The sequence below is a fragment of the Thunnus maccoyii genome, chromosome 12 (assembly GCF_910596095.1).
Source record: "Thunnus maccoyii chromosome 12, fThuMac1.1, whole genome shotgun sequence".
In the NCBI taxonomy this organism is placed as follows: Eukaryota; Metazoa; Chordata; class Actinopteri; order Scombriformes; family Scombridae; genus Thunnus; species Thunnus maccoyii.
Window position 1 is genome coordinate 26,083,627 of NC_056544.1, and position 13,682 is coordinate 26,097,308.

Genomic DNA, 13,682 nt, shown 5'->3' on the forward strand with positions numbered 1-13,682 from the left:
GAGGTTTAAACTTATCGATATGTGTGATCACACTAGCAGACCATTTCAACCTTACATACAATACTTTCATGCCTTGCATTCTTTGTGTTAGCCTACAAAAGTGTCATGTGGGTGGGGTTTGTCCCACAATACCCACAGAGTTTACACAATCACAGGAAAGCACAGGAAACCCAAGTTATTGTACTTTTCTGGTTGAGAACTTACCTGGTTGGCCTGATGTAGTAAACTCTATCTATCTAGTATTCTAAGCAGCTTTATCAATAAATCTGAAGTATTGATAGTGCTGCTGTCATTGCTAGTCACCATGAGGCAGCTCTATCCTCGACTGGATGCAGGTTTTCCTAACTTCCATCTTTTTACAAGGTGGCTGAATTAGTTACAAAAGTCTTCCCCCTCTTTTTTTTCAGTCCATGTAGGGAGAGGCGAGTTTAAGGAAGGGAGCTACTGTGGGTTAGATAATGCAGAGGGGGATATGAGGGATCAGGACCCATGCAGGCCAGGGCCAAGCAGTTCCCTGGCAGACCACAGGAGCTGTCTGGCACTGTTTAGCCACACACCCCAAGCCTGTGATCCAACAATGTAACATTTCCAACCAAGATGATGAAAAATCCCTAATGTGAAATTATGTCAAAAAAATTGTATCTGAAGCTCTAATGGACTCTTCACCTCCATCTTCCTACTGATGTTTTTTTTTTCCACTCTATTAGCCAGATCACGTTTCCGACCTTGTATTTTAGCCATTAATATAACGAATAATGAACTAAATTTTGTTTTACACATTGAAATACATTTCATTCGCCTGGATCGCTCGATATTACAAGCTGCTCAATTCGGGAGCTGGCAAAGTGATTAGGAACTTGTGGTTTTAGTGCTGAATTGCATCCAGCTGACCAGCTAGGAATTTGATTGCGTGTATGAAATCATCTGATGCCAGAAACACTATTCACGATGGGCCTTTTTTTAAGCGACCATCGATTCAAGTTAAAAACATTATTAAAAAATACTCACCAAGTCGATATTTCGGCACACGTCGGGGACTTTGAGACAGATGGGTAACATTTCTGCAAGTCAGAAGTAAAAAAAAAAAAAAAAAAAAACAACAACAAGAGAAAAAAAAACAGGCAACACGACGCAGCTAGCCAGAGAGGGAGCCAACTAACATTAACGTTAGCCACAGCTACTTCTCCTAGTTGGCTTCATAATAAAAACCAAACGACAAGCCGGTATCTCGGCAGGAAGAGCCGCTGTCCGCTTTCTGTCCACCGCGTCAAACACCGTTTTTCAGTCGATGAAAAGTCTGTATTTCCCTGTCGATGTAAAGCAGGCTGAAACTAGAGAGGTGGACACCAAAGTGCTACTGTTGGGGGTTAACAACTTTGCTGTAAAAGACGGCTCCTGATTGGACGAACGAAGCCACCAATCACCTGTGGAGAGCCCTCGGCTGGTGGCGTCACGCTCCACAGGGGATGGAACGAAACGTGATTGGCTGACAGTGTCACGATGAAGTCTGAGCCTTAGCTCATGGCTGGATTTTTTTATGTCCCACTTTTATTTGTTTCTAGTTTTTCTAGCTTCAATCTTCACTGCAGACGTGCACCTCATTTATTTAAAAACTCATTTTACTATCAATTATTGCCTCCTTATGTGAAATAACGTCTGTTTCACAATAAAAAAAAAGATGGGCGTGTAAGACACATCCATAGACCACCTCACCAATATGAATGACAAGTATTTTTCAACAAACTTTTTGAGTATTATTTCAAAGCATTAAACAGTTGCACTCAGGCTGCACAGATCACCACGCACTCCCAACTTTTTTTTTGAAGCAAATCTCATGTCATGTCTTTAATTAAAAGACCCAACACACAACATTTTGCTATAAAATACTCATCTCAAATGAACCAATCACATTTTATTTATGTAGATTCATTTGGGGTGGAAAAAAATGGCAGCCAAATTAACTTTATTTTACTTCATGACAGTGTTTTCTCAAAGTTAATGTAAAACCAGGAACATTAACCCATAAAAAGGATTATTTCATGCTTTTCATCCTGAAGGTGTACAGTAAACTGACACACATTTCGAAATGTGAATAGGAATTCAATGTTGTTTCAAAAGTCCATTTTTCATAGACTGTGATTAGTTAAAAACATGCTACATTCCCAATCAATACTTTCTACATCACAGGATCTATGGAGCAACTGCACTGAAAACTGAGGGATACAAAATTTCAGTTTTGTGCCAGATTTTATCAGATAAAATGAAACATTTAACTAACAATTCATCTGGCGACCTCATTTTAACCAGCTCACAGTTCTCAGTGCTTCCATTTGTCAGTATTATCTACAAGGCATGAATCAATAACCTCCTTTGTCCTTGGTTCTGATTTTGTTGAGGCCGATCATTTGTTCACATCCCTGCTCAACAAACATCCCCATCAGGTTCTTGCACAATCACAGACCTGGTAAGAAGCATAAAATCTAATTCTGGCTACAGAGACACACTGAACACAACAGTCACAAAATAATAAATGTACAATAATAATACTTTAACAATATAGGGGTACATTGTTTGGAATCTTTATTCAATAAATAATTTTTGAAATACAGAATTGCAAATGTGAATGTGTTGATGAAATTTAAAAAGGCACTTAAAAACAACGGTGAAACGTGTAACCTTTTTTCTTAACGTAAAAAAAAAGAATGTCTAGACATTACTAGACTCTTCCCTTACCACTAATCTTTAAAAACCATTTCTGCTTCTTTTTAATAAAAAAAAAGAAAAAACGTTTGATCGAGGCACTAAAGGAGTTACGTGGAATTGCTGACATTAGAAAACATGTGAGCATTCCCCAATTCATATCCTACAAGTACAACAAGGCATTGCGATATAAGCAAATTTAGTTAGAAATAAGGCAGGTTTATGTGTATTTGGCATTTCTATGAAGAATTAAAAGGACCTGAGTTGGCTTTTAAATTAAGCAAGTAAAACCTGGAGCCATATAGTACACTACTGTACTGTGTGCACTAATGTCCTTTCATCTAGAAAGGCAGCCCATGACTAGGGATTCTTCTTCTAGACAAAGATACATTTCAATTGATTGTTCAGATGTAGTAAGTCACTCAGAAAAAAAAAACAAAAAAACAAAACATACTGTCGCCTTCATCCCTGTTCTGTGAATACATATATGGCTTTACACAGAACCCAAACATACTATACACAATTCATGGCGGCCGGACATAGCCGCGTTGCGCTACATTTGAAGAGTTTCAATCCAAAGAGACATTTTAAAAAAAAGTGACATCTACTCAAAATGATTACAGACAGAATAAGACCTTTGTTCAGATGGCAAACAGATCTGAACACCTTTGCTCACCATCGTTTTTGAAACATTGATGAAGTACTGGCAGTAACTACGTAGACTTTGTATACATAGTTATTTGGACTGGAACCCTTCATTTGTTATCCATTATCAACATCCAATTCAACCCTCAACACAACACTGATGGCTTAATGGTTCTATATAAAAAATAAAATAAAATAAAATAAAATAAAAAAGGAACAGGTACGCTCGCTAACGTTACCTTGTTCCCACCAGGCCTGTTGCGGAATAACTACGAATCAGTTCAACATATTCTCTCAAACTCCGCAGAGGCAAAAAAATAAAAAAAAAAAAAAATAAAAAATAAAACCCCACATTCATACAGACTGTACAAGAAGATTCCAGATGCATAGAAAATACAACAAGTTAGTAAAACAATCTGAAATAGTGGCAAAATGCAATGCTATCATTTTGTGACTACAACAATAAAAACAACAACAAACAGTGAGAGCATTATAAAAACCCGCCCCTCCCTTCACCCCAGCCCATGTTCTCCATACAGTGATGTCACAGTGAAGGCAAAGCTCCATCATTTGCCTTCGTACTTTGGATTGACGACAGTTGTTACGGCACTTTTGTAGATTGGATTCTCACCCTGAGGGAGAGAGAAGAGAAGAGAAGGGTGAGTGAAACGGTTAACAGTGAGTTTTAACAAGTCGACAAATCACAGCAAAGTCAAACCTTCGTGTGGTTAAATTGAAATTGTTTTGTCACAGTGACAGAATTGTGATACCAGAAAGCTCAACAGATCAAGGTTAAGTAAAACGGTATCATGGCAAACAAGAAAACCCACCAAGGAACCAGTGCCCACATTGTTCACATGTTTCACCATCCACCAACACTTTGGTTGAACATGTGGCATGAACATCTAACACAGGTTTAGCAGTGAATGGTTTAGATATGCGGTTTTAGCAGCTTGAGTCTGACTGCTGCATTCGACTGTCAAGTGTCAGACTGCTACTTCTGTCTATTTTAATCCTTAAAGGGAAACTTCAGTATTTCTCAACCAGGGCCCTTTTTTCCCATCTTTTTGTGTTTAAGTGACTAATGGGGACAACAGTTTTTGAAACTGGTCCAGTATTGAGCAAGAGCTCTTCAGCCAGCAGCAGCAAAACAGGCTGTAATGTAATCTGACGGGGCAATTGCACCCCGTCAATGTACGTCCACTAAAAGTGCTTGTTTTAGCCACTGAGGCTCAGATTGATCTTATAAGTGTCTGACAACATTACGGAAAGGACCATACAGAGAAACAACACGATTTCTTTACCTTTCGCTTGATCTGGTCCGTTTAGTTATTGTGTCTAACTAAGTCTCGCTCAAAGAGATGAGAGTTGAGTTGTTGGAAGAAGATTCAGCCTTGATTTTGAAAATCTTTTAGATAAAACACTAAGCTACACTTTCTGTGCTCCAACACAACAAACTCGTCCTGCCACTCCTCTCTCCAACTTTCACTCATGTTTCTATTGTTGTCTTCCAACAACAAGTCACCTCTTGTGAGATTTCAGAGCGAGACTTCTTGAGTGAGACTTTGTTAAACACAATTACAGACCGGATCAAGCGAAAGGTAAAGAAAAAAGTTGAATTTCTCTGTATGGTCCTTTCCATAATGTTGTCAGACACTTATAATAACAATCTGAGCCTGTCAGTGGCGAAACCAGAACTTTTAGTGGATGTACATCGATGCTGCACAATTGCCCCAAAGGATTACAAACTGGACCAACTTCAAAGATTGTTGCCCCCATTAGTCACTTAGCCACGAAAAGATAGCGAAGTTTCCCTTTAACTACTCTGTATAGTATTGTGTACCTGCCCTGGTGATGTGACACAGATATTATTCATTTTTTTGTTGCAGAACACATTTGAAACAACTGAAACAATAATAACTGAGCTACAAGTCCATTTTACATTTATATTTCAGTTGAACAATATTTTAGTAAAACAAAGAGCAACACAAATCAGTAATCTTCAGTTCACTGAGTCAAAACGCCATCCTGTAAGTAGTGGTTATCACCTTCTAATGATAACAGGGTAATGTAATACCCTATTATATAAGAGTTTGCTGCTTACAGTGATTATGGGCACCATGGTGATGCAGTAGGTACAAAACACAGCCAAGAACTGTTGGCAGCACCACAGGTCACCATAATCATTAGGTAAAGAACTTGAAAGCGAGGCGTTTTGACTTTATGGGTCAGTTACAATTGTTTGTTTACTTCCTACAATGTTTTCCATGAAAGTAGTGTAAACACATCATGTAGAAATTCTTAAAAAAACTTTGACCAGTCAAATATATCAGCCAAGCCATAAGAAATCTGAAGGTTAAATTCACAGTTTGCTCTGGTTTAATTAGAAAAAGTAGAGATTGTCCTCTAAATATTTAAATATTAAGTTTTCTTACATATATATTCCAAGCATATTGTCACAGTCCTGTGAATTTGACATTTCATGGAAAACTGCCCTATTTTCAGCTTGTGACCATGTGTTTTTACATAATTTAACTGGTTTTGAAATTGTTTACTGAGCTTAAGAAGTGGGAGAATATTCTCAACATATACAAGAACATTTAATCTAATTTAATTTAATCATTTTATCAGAAAAATTCAGATATCACCAAATTTGGAGATACATGGTCTTCACCGGACAGCGATGTATACTGCATAAACTTAACATGCATATTCATGAAGTTATCTTGTCTGTTCATATTAGCAGGTTTCGTTACGGAAAAACCTGTAACCACTCACAATAAGAAAAAATGCAAATATTAAACCAATGAACCTTAGTAACAAGCAATTCACACATACTACCAGCTGTGGTTAATAAAGTTATACAAGATGTCACACTGCACTCTGCACAGAGGAAGAAGAACATGCAAGAAGCCAACAGCTGATACAAACTTTGACCTAAAGCGCGGCGCCTTTATTCCCATAACTGGGATTCTGGAACTGGTTAATGGGGCTCTTGTAAATTGGGTTCCCTTGCTAACATGGAGAAGGAAAAGAGGAAGAACAGCAGAACAGAGGAAAAAGAAATTAAGAGAAGCAGGAAAAAGGCAGTGGAAAGGATAAGCACAAAAGTATGACAGAAAAAAATGTTCAGAGCAGAAAATGTGAAGCAAGAAGATCATTTTTGTGCTGCTATGGTTTTCCAGGGTTTATCATGTTTCCATTTTTATTTTGGACCCTGATAGATATGTTCTCATGTGATGGCAATTATAAACATTATTCAGATTCCTTTCCCGCTGTAGTAGTATGTTGTTTCTAGCTTCCTGTAATCTGTTTTGTCACATTTCAGTAGGATCTCTCTCTCTCTTTTTAAACACCAAACACATATCCAACAATCTGAAGTGCTATAAATAAGAGACTTCTAATGAAAAATAAAACAAAAAAAATACTGAAAATATCCCTCACAGCATAAGCTTTCTTCCTACACTATGGGTTTTTGTTTATTCAGAGGAAATACAAAAATAATTGACAAGTTACCTTTTGCCAAAGAATAACTTTGAAAAGTATTTACTTGCTTCTACTTAAGTGAAGTACAAGTAAGTAGTGTCTCCCAAACACTGGCTATAATTAATGCTTCTTCCCATCAAGACATAAACACTGCTGCTGTGACTAACACATAATAGCGAGCAGCAGTGGAGCTTTCCATCAGAGTCACCCAGCAGTCCTCCTCTTTCCCTGCTTCATTGCCTTTTATGGTCCTGCAGTTGTACCATGCGGACAGTGAGAGGCAGCACTGTCAGCTGAGGGAAGGCTGCTCCCTCAGCGAATAGAGACTAAACACAGCAGTATGAAGCTGAGGTTGATCAAGGACATGAGTGAGAGCCGCAGAGCTGGAGATTCTCTCTCTCAACGTTATGTTATACATCAGGGATCCCCCATCTCACTTCATTTTAAATCTCTATTCTCTCTCTACACCTCTGATGTTCATTATTTGACATATTTGACCACAGTACTAGATTTTTTTCCCACTATGGTGCTTTTTCATACATGTTAAGAGCTGGAAATTACTTAAATTATTCTCATTCCATCCTTTAAAAGTTTAGATTAGCCAGAGATTATTTCCTCAAGTAAATGTTACTAATCTTGGTGCGACTATACAACATAATGCTTCTTCAGGTATCGATTTTTTGACCTAGGGAAAAGAATATAGCCTGCACACTTGCACAGGGTCAGATGACTTATTCCTCCGGGTCCTGTGGTGTGACTGACTCACCGTGTCCCACTTGGCGTTCATCTTCTCCTTCTCAAACTTGGCAAACTCTCGGCGGTCGTGGATGATCATGAGCAGTTTCCAAATAAGGAGCAGGGCGAGGCCGATCAGCACAATGCCTGCTACCACGCCAGCTACAATAGGGATGATGTCAGGTCCTGCTGGGCACTCTGAAACACAGACAAGACCCCGAATGAAAGCCACTGCTGAGGTTCATGAGGTTCATACATCTTAAATGCAATAGTTTCAACATCGCAAATTTATATCTTTCTCTCGCATGTTTACAGTTAACGGGTGGCTTACAGAATTAGATGGATGTACTCTTTCTAAGAAACATTATGACCATGTGGAAACAATGACGTCTTAACTGTCAAAACTAAATTGGTTATGGGGGAACGAGCAAATTAATGGATTGCAGATTTCATGCAGATTATAGCCTTATCGTAACTCTGAAATTAATTGTTCAAATGAGGGGGCAAAAAGGTATCCTTTGCCCCCCAAAAGGGGCAAGATTTTTCTGCCCTATGTGCCCAACAATCCATTTTTTTACAAACATATTTATCCAAAAAGGGCTACCAAGTGTCTGATAAATTCAGGTTAAAGCCTTCAGACACAACTGATACTACAGAGAAGATAACTTGTAAAATAACTATGCAATAAACCAAACAGCATTATATTCAACATATCAGAGAATGATGAAACATACTGTCCAGTTTTACTTTTTTGATAAAATGCCAGTATACTCCAAATTTAGCAGTTCAATCGTACCCAGATTTTCCACCACATAGACCTCCTTGGTGTCGTTCCTGATGGCGTAGGTGTAGTAGAACCAGCAGTCATTGGCGTCTCGCTCTTTGCAGTGGGTCAGTGGGAAGCTCTGGTCTGTGGGCTGGGGCAGCTTGTCGCGGTCCTTCACCTTGATCAGCTGGAAGTAGCTGCAGTCCCGCTCACAGGTGTCCTTCTTCTCACCAGCCTGGAATGCTCGGCACTGCACGCACTCTCTGCGTAAACACGACACAGCGAATGTTGACTCAACTCTCCATACAATCCAAGCATGCGTTTGTGAGGGCCGTGAAACAACCACAACGAGTCACCGGTCAGACAAACAGAACTTACAGACTGATACCCACCAACACTGCAACTACCAAGCAATAAAACTAAACTACAACTAAATTGAAGACCCAGGAGGAACCACAGGAAAAGGAAGAACATGGCTTCAGACTTACTTGTGTTCCGCGCAGACGCCGGGGCAGGTCGGACAGATCTCGCAGGTTGGACCTTGGAATTTGGGATTGGTACATTTGCAGATGCCGCAGTCGCAAGTCCCACGGCCGTTGCAGATCTGTCCGTTCTTGGCAAGGCAGGTGGATGTGTCCAGGGAGCAGTCGCAGGCACTGCCTGTGTAGTTAGCGTCGCAGATGCACACCCTGCATTCACAGCGTCCATGTCCTGTTAGAGCAAAGGCATTGGTTACCACATAGTTAAATAAAAGACATTATTTGTCGTTCAAATGATGTCATTCCTACAATCCTCACCTCCACAGAGCTTGTTGTTGGAGCGATCGCAGTTGAAGTTGTCGCACTCGCAGTACTTGCCGCTGTAGATCTCTGCGGGGTTCTCCCTCTTCTTGCATTCGCAGGTGCCGCAGACACAGTCACCGTTATTGCTGCAGATATCTGTACCGTTGTCTTTTCTGCAGTTGGCATCCAGATCCTCTGTTCGTACTTCATCTTTGCTGCACTCACAAAGACGCCCGATGCGTCCCTCATTACACCTGAAACACAATATAAGAGGTTAACTATAAGGAGCGGAGAGTAATTCAACAAGACAATAAAAGTATACTAAATGTTTGGCAAACTTTAAGTGAAGAACACTGGTGTGATTATTTGAGTCAGGGAGGTAAAAAAGACATTATTCCCTCCTCATTTCATTAAAATAAGTGGTATTTTATTAATAGGAAGTTCCCTTCTCAGGTTGAAGATGTGCAGTTGTGTTCGGAAACTGAAAACCCACAAACCCATTAGGCTCTATGGTACATGCTTCACCAGCACTGACCTAGTGAATCTCCCTGGCTTAATACTTACTTGCAGGCTCCACACTCGAAGGTCCCGTTGCCGAAATGGCACTTCTCGCTGTTAGGTTTGCCTTCTATAGAGCACTCACAGTCGCAGATGAACTCCAGAACTACCTCCACCTCCTCAGTGAAGCCCAGCGGTTTGATTTTAATGACCTCAGACTTGCCATTTGATGGACATTTCTGGGATTCAATGGAAATCTTAAAGGACACCTGGGAACCAGAAGAGAGTTTATAGGGTCATTAAACCTAATCAGGAGGATGCCTTGAAGCTTACTGTGCCGTTTTCCAGACATGACTGTTAGCTTGTGATGCGTTTTTCATCTCATTTGTTTTGATGTGACTTTTCTGTCTTTTTCTCCTACTTGCAGACAGGGCATTCAAGCTATATGAAATTACTGCTACCAGTGAGAGAGCACTCACATCACTGGTTTCTGTGGTGCTTTCCCCACAGTTTGATTTGAGATGTTAAAGCAAGACAATGTAACATCTGCTGAGCAGCAGCAACAGCGGCCTCTGCTGCCACAAGCGGTAATTACAGGATGCTAACAGATGTTTGTAATTTCCTGTTTATACTTTCAGATATCAGCCTTATTTTACTGTTTCCTGAACCTTTTCAGCCGTATAGGAGCCGTGTTGTTACTGCTGATGAAAACATTTCTAAAAATATGTGCGCAATAAGCAACAGCTGACTTTTGAGCCCTTCAATGTATTACAATCACTTGTTATCTCGCCGATATGTAACTATATTGTTATCAACAGAACTAAAATACATACTAGCAGCCATCAGACTGTATTGTCCATGGTGTGTGAAGATGATGTGGATCGTAACGGAAGTCAGTCAGTAGCACACAGCTGCTGTGGGTTCAGAATTTGACAATCACGCAAATAAGGTCAGTCAGTGAGGGATGTCGCAACAGGAGGTGTTGTTCTCTCACGTTACAATAATGAGGTACCCTTACTGCAAGGTAAAATAAGCTGTTCAGGCTACCTGTTAGAGATATGCCATTTGCTGAAAATGCATCAAACATCATCATCATCACTGTGTCAGTTTCTGCTTGTACTCTTCCTGTCTGCAGTATTTATAACTCATCTGCTGAATAAATAGCTCCGAATATCTCCAAATCTTGATGCGTCAACTTGTTTTTAATTGAAGAATAGCACCGCTAACGAAGCTCCGCTTACAAAGCTCTGCTAACTCAGCGATAAACACATTTCATTTCCTGCGAGTTCTTCACAATAAAAGCCTTCCACTAGTTTGTCATTAAAAAAGCTTTTAATATGAAGTAGCAGCAGGAATTAGTGTTACATTCAGGTAACTACTATTTCACACCTGATCTTACCTGCTCAACACCAGAACAGGCGTTCGGGGAGCATAGTGGGAATGAAAGAAGCGCCATTCTCCCTATAGCAAGTAAGTGTACCATCAAAATGGTTTTGATGGTTTTTATTTTTAAGTAAAATAGTTGCATAATGTTGCTTTACAAGTTTTTATTTTTCCATCTGGTACCTAAATGTCTTCTTTTATTTTCATTTTTGCCTATGTGAACAAATTGCTTGAGAATAATTATATCTAACCTCATCTCCGATGGAGATGTTGGAGCACTTCCTGCCGTTCTCCCCGGTTCCCTCCACACCGTTCTTACAGATGGACTTGTAGGTGATTGAAACTCCTTCTGGCAGCCTGCTGTTCTCCAGAATGACTTCAGATGACAAAGACTGTCCAAAAGAAAAGAAAGTATATTCACTACAAGCTGTAGGTTTGCGGGAAAACCTGTCAATTATTCAACCTGTGCACACAAGCCTTTTTCCATGTGGAAACCCAGCTGCTACCGGGCAGCTGGAGAATTTAGGACACCTGGCTGTTTTATTCTCTTGGGCTTATTTAACATCAGTAGAACATCAGTTTTGACTTTGATTTGCAAGACAATTACAACTACATTCTTGTGGTGTTTCAATCACTGTAATCTTTATTTAGTCAGAGAATTGTTTAGCAAAGTATTATCCTCACTGAAACAAAGAAAAGTGATGAGCTCAGGGTTTTTTACTTTTAAAATAGGTTTAAAATGGTTTGTATAAATATGTATAAATATAAAATATAGAAAGTATATTATAAATAAAGCAAACAAATTAAAATCATAAGTCATCTACTCATAACAGCTGTGAAGGTGGTGTCGTTTGACTCACATTATAGGCATCAATAATGAGTTTGATCACGTTGCTGGAGTTGGACGACAGCGTGCCGACAGCTGATTTGGGAATTAGATTTTTCAACTCCTGTAAGAGACACAAAGGTTCAAGGTAAGATAATAATGAACAAATATTAAATATGCATCTTAGTTTTGAAAGAATTTGAAACAAACACTTTGATGACAGTGACTACAGCTCAGAATACACAAACTTTACCTTGTAAACAGGCTGGAATTCCTCAGTGACTGCAAAGATGGTCTGGATGTTGTGGTCACTCAGTTTCTGGACCAAATGGGCGATGGAGGGGTAGTCCTATCAAAGGATGAATCAACACAGGCACAAACAAACAAACAATCATTAATAAAAGCAGAAATCAGCAACCGTGTCAGATCCCAGACTGTGTGGACAATAAGTGTCTGGAAAAAGATGACTGCTGATTAGAGCTGCAACAATTAGTCGATTAATCAGTTGATTGAAAGGAAATTACTATTTTGACAATTGATGCCCCAAAAAAATGCCCAAATTCTCTTGTTCCAGCTTCTTAAATTTGAATATTTTCTATATTTTTTAGTCCTTTATGACAGTAAACTGAATATCTTTGGGTTGTAGACTGCTGGTCCAGACAAAACAAGACGTTTTAGGTTTGATTTTTGGGTTTTGGGAAACAGTGATTGATTCATTTTTCACCATTTTCTTATATTTAATAGACCAAACAACTAATCGATTAATGAAGAAAAATGAACCAACAGATGAATAAATACTGTATATATATATATATTTGCTAGTTGCAGCCCTACTTTTAACACCAATAGGACTACTGAGTAATACTGAGAACATTAGTGAAAGGTCAAGCTGAAAACAGCACATATGCTCACTCAACTCTGGATACATTATGCATCTTAAATAAATGATAAACAAGGCGTTTTAGATTGCATTCTGGGTTTTGGAAAACGGCGATCGACATTTTTCCAACATATTCTTATATTTTATAGACCAAAAAGCTAATCAATTAATCAAGAAAATAATCAAATGATGGATAAATACTGTAGATATTCGCTAGTTGCAGCCCTACTTTTAACACCAACAGGACTAGTGAGTAATACTGAGACCATTAGTGAAAGGTCAAGCTGAAAACAGCACACATCCCCGGATACATTATGCATCTTAAATAAATGATAAACTTCATACATAATAGTGGCTCATGGTGTACATGTTGTTCTCCAGATGGCACTTTCCATCATTGGGCAGGACGATGCCGCCCAGTTTGCCATCTCCAGCGAAGTGGAAACCAGCATCAGTGGAAAACACCAGCAGACGAGTCACGTTCCTCCAGCCGATTTGCTCCTGGGAAGACCAAGACAAAGAGAGTCTTATCGTTAATATTTTACATATTTTGAAAACACTCTTGCCTCCTGGATACAGTGTGATGGAAAAATAAATCTAAATTTCCTAATACCACAAAAAAAACACCTCCTCACCTCACAGACTGCCACTTGCATGATGGCATCGAAACCCCCCTCTGGAGAATCCAGGTTTCCTGAGATCTGCTGCTGACTGACCAACCGATTGAACTCATCTCCCTTGTCTGTCAGCTTCAGGACGTTCTTGTAGCTGAAGGGGCTCGTACAGTTCTGGTTCCCTGTGCAGGGGTTGAGAAGCCTGGCGGGTGTGGTGCTGATGTAAGGCATGACTGTCTTCTCCACAAAGGAACCGAACCCTAAAGGATAAAAAAAAAGGAGAATGTGTTTTGTTAAAAAAATATTTGCAACACTACAGTTTTTCTGTTGATTGTAATCCTTTTAGAGGGAGTCAAATTTTCCTCAC

At 39.5% G+C, this 13,682-nt stretch overlaps 2 protein-coding genes across 2 annotated transcripts in view; both read right to left on the reverse strand.

The window, feature by feature from the left end:
* Positions 1-1,365, reverse strand: part of LOC121908034 (enhancer of polycomb homolog 1-like) — a 31,514-nt gene extending 30,149 nt beyond the window's left edge. Inside the window, exon 1 of the mRNA XM_042427710.1 lies at positions 1,009-1,365. The gene's annotated coding sequence lies outside the window, so the exon portion shown is untranslated. The remainder of the gene's footprint in view (positions 1-1,008) is intronic.
* A 1,198-nt stretch (positions 1,366-2,563) lies between these two features.
* LOC121908668 (integrin beta-1-like) overlaps positions 2,564-13,682 on the reverse strand; it is a 31,495-nt gene continuing 20,376 nt past the window's right edge. The window contains exons 6-16 of the mRNA XM_042428882.1: positions 13,337-13,575; positions 13,047-13,202; positions 12,075-12,170; positions 11,856-11,945; positions 11,247-11,387; positions 9,679-9,881; positions 9,130-9,368; positions 8,821-9,043; positions 8,363-8,595; positions 7,598-7,764; positions 2,564-3,977 (exon numbers count right to left, since the gene is read on the reverse strand). Coding sequence (XP_042284816.1) covers positions 3,912-3,977; positions 7,598-7,764; positions 8,363-8,595; positions 8,821-9,043; positions 9,130-9,368; positions 9,679-9,881; positions 11,247-11,387; positions 11,856-11,945; positions 12,075-12,170; positions 13,047-13,202; positions 13,337-13,575 — 1,853 coding nt within the window. The 3' untranslated portion in view covers positions 2,564-3,911. The remainder of the gene's footprint in view (positions 3,978-7,597; positions 7,765-8,362; positions 8,596-8,820; positions 9,044-9,129; positions 9,369-9,678; positions 9,882-11,246; positions 11,388-11,855; positions 11,946-12,074; positions 12,171-13,046; positions 13,203-13,336; positions 13,576-13,682) is intronic.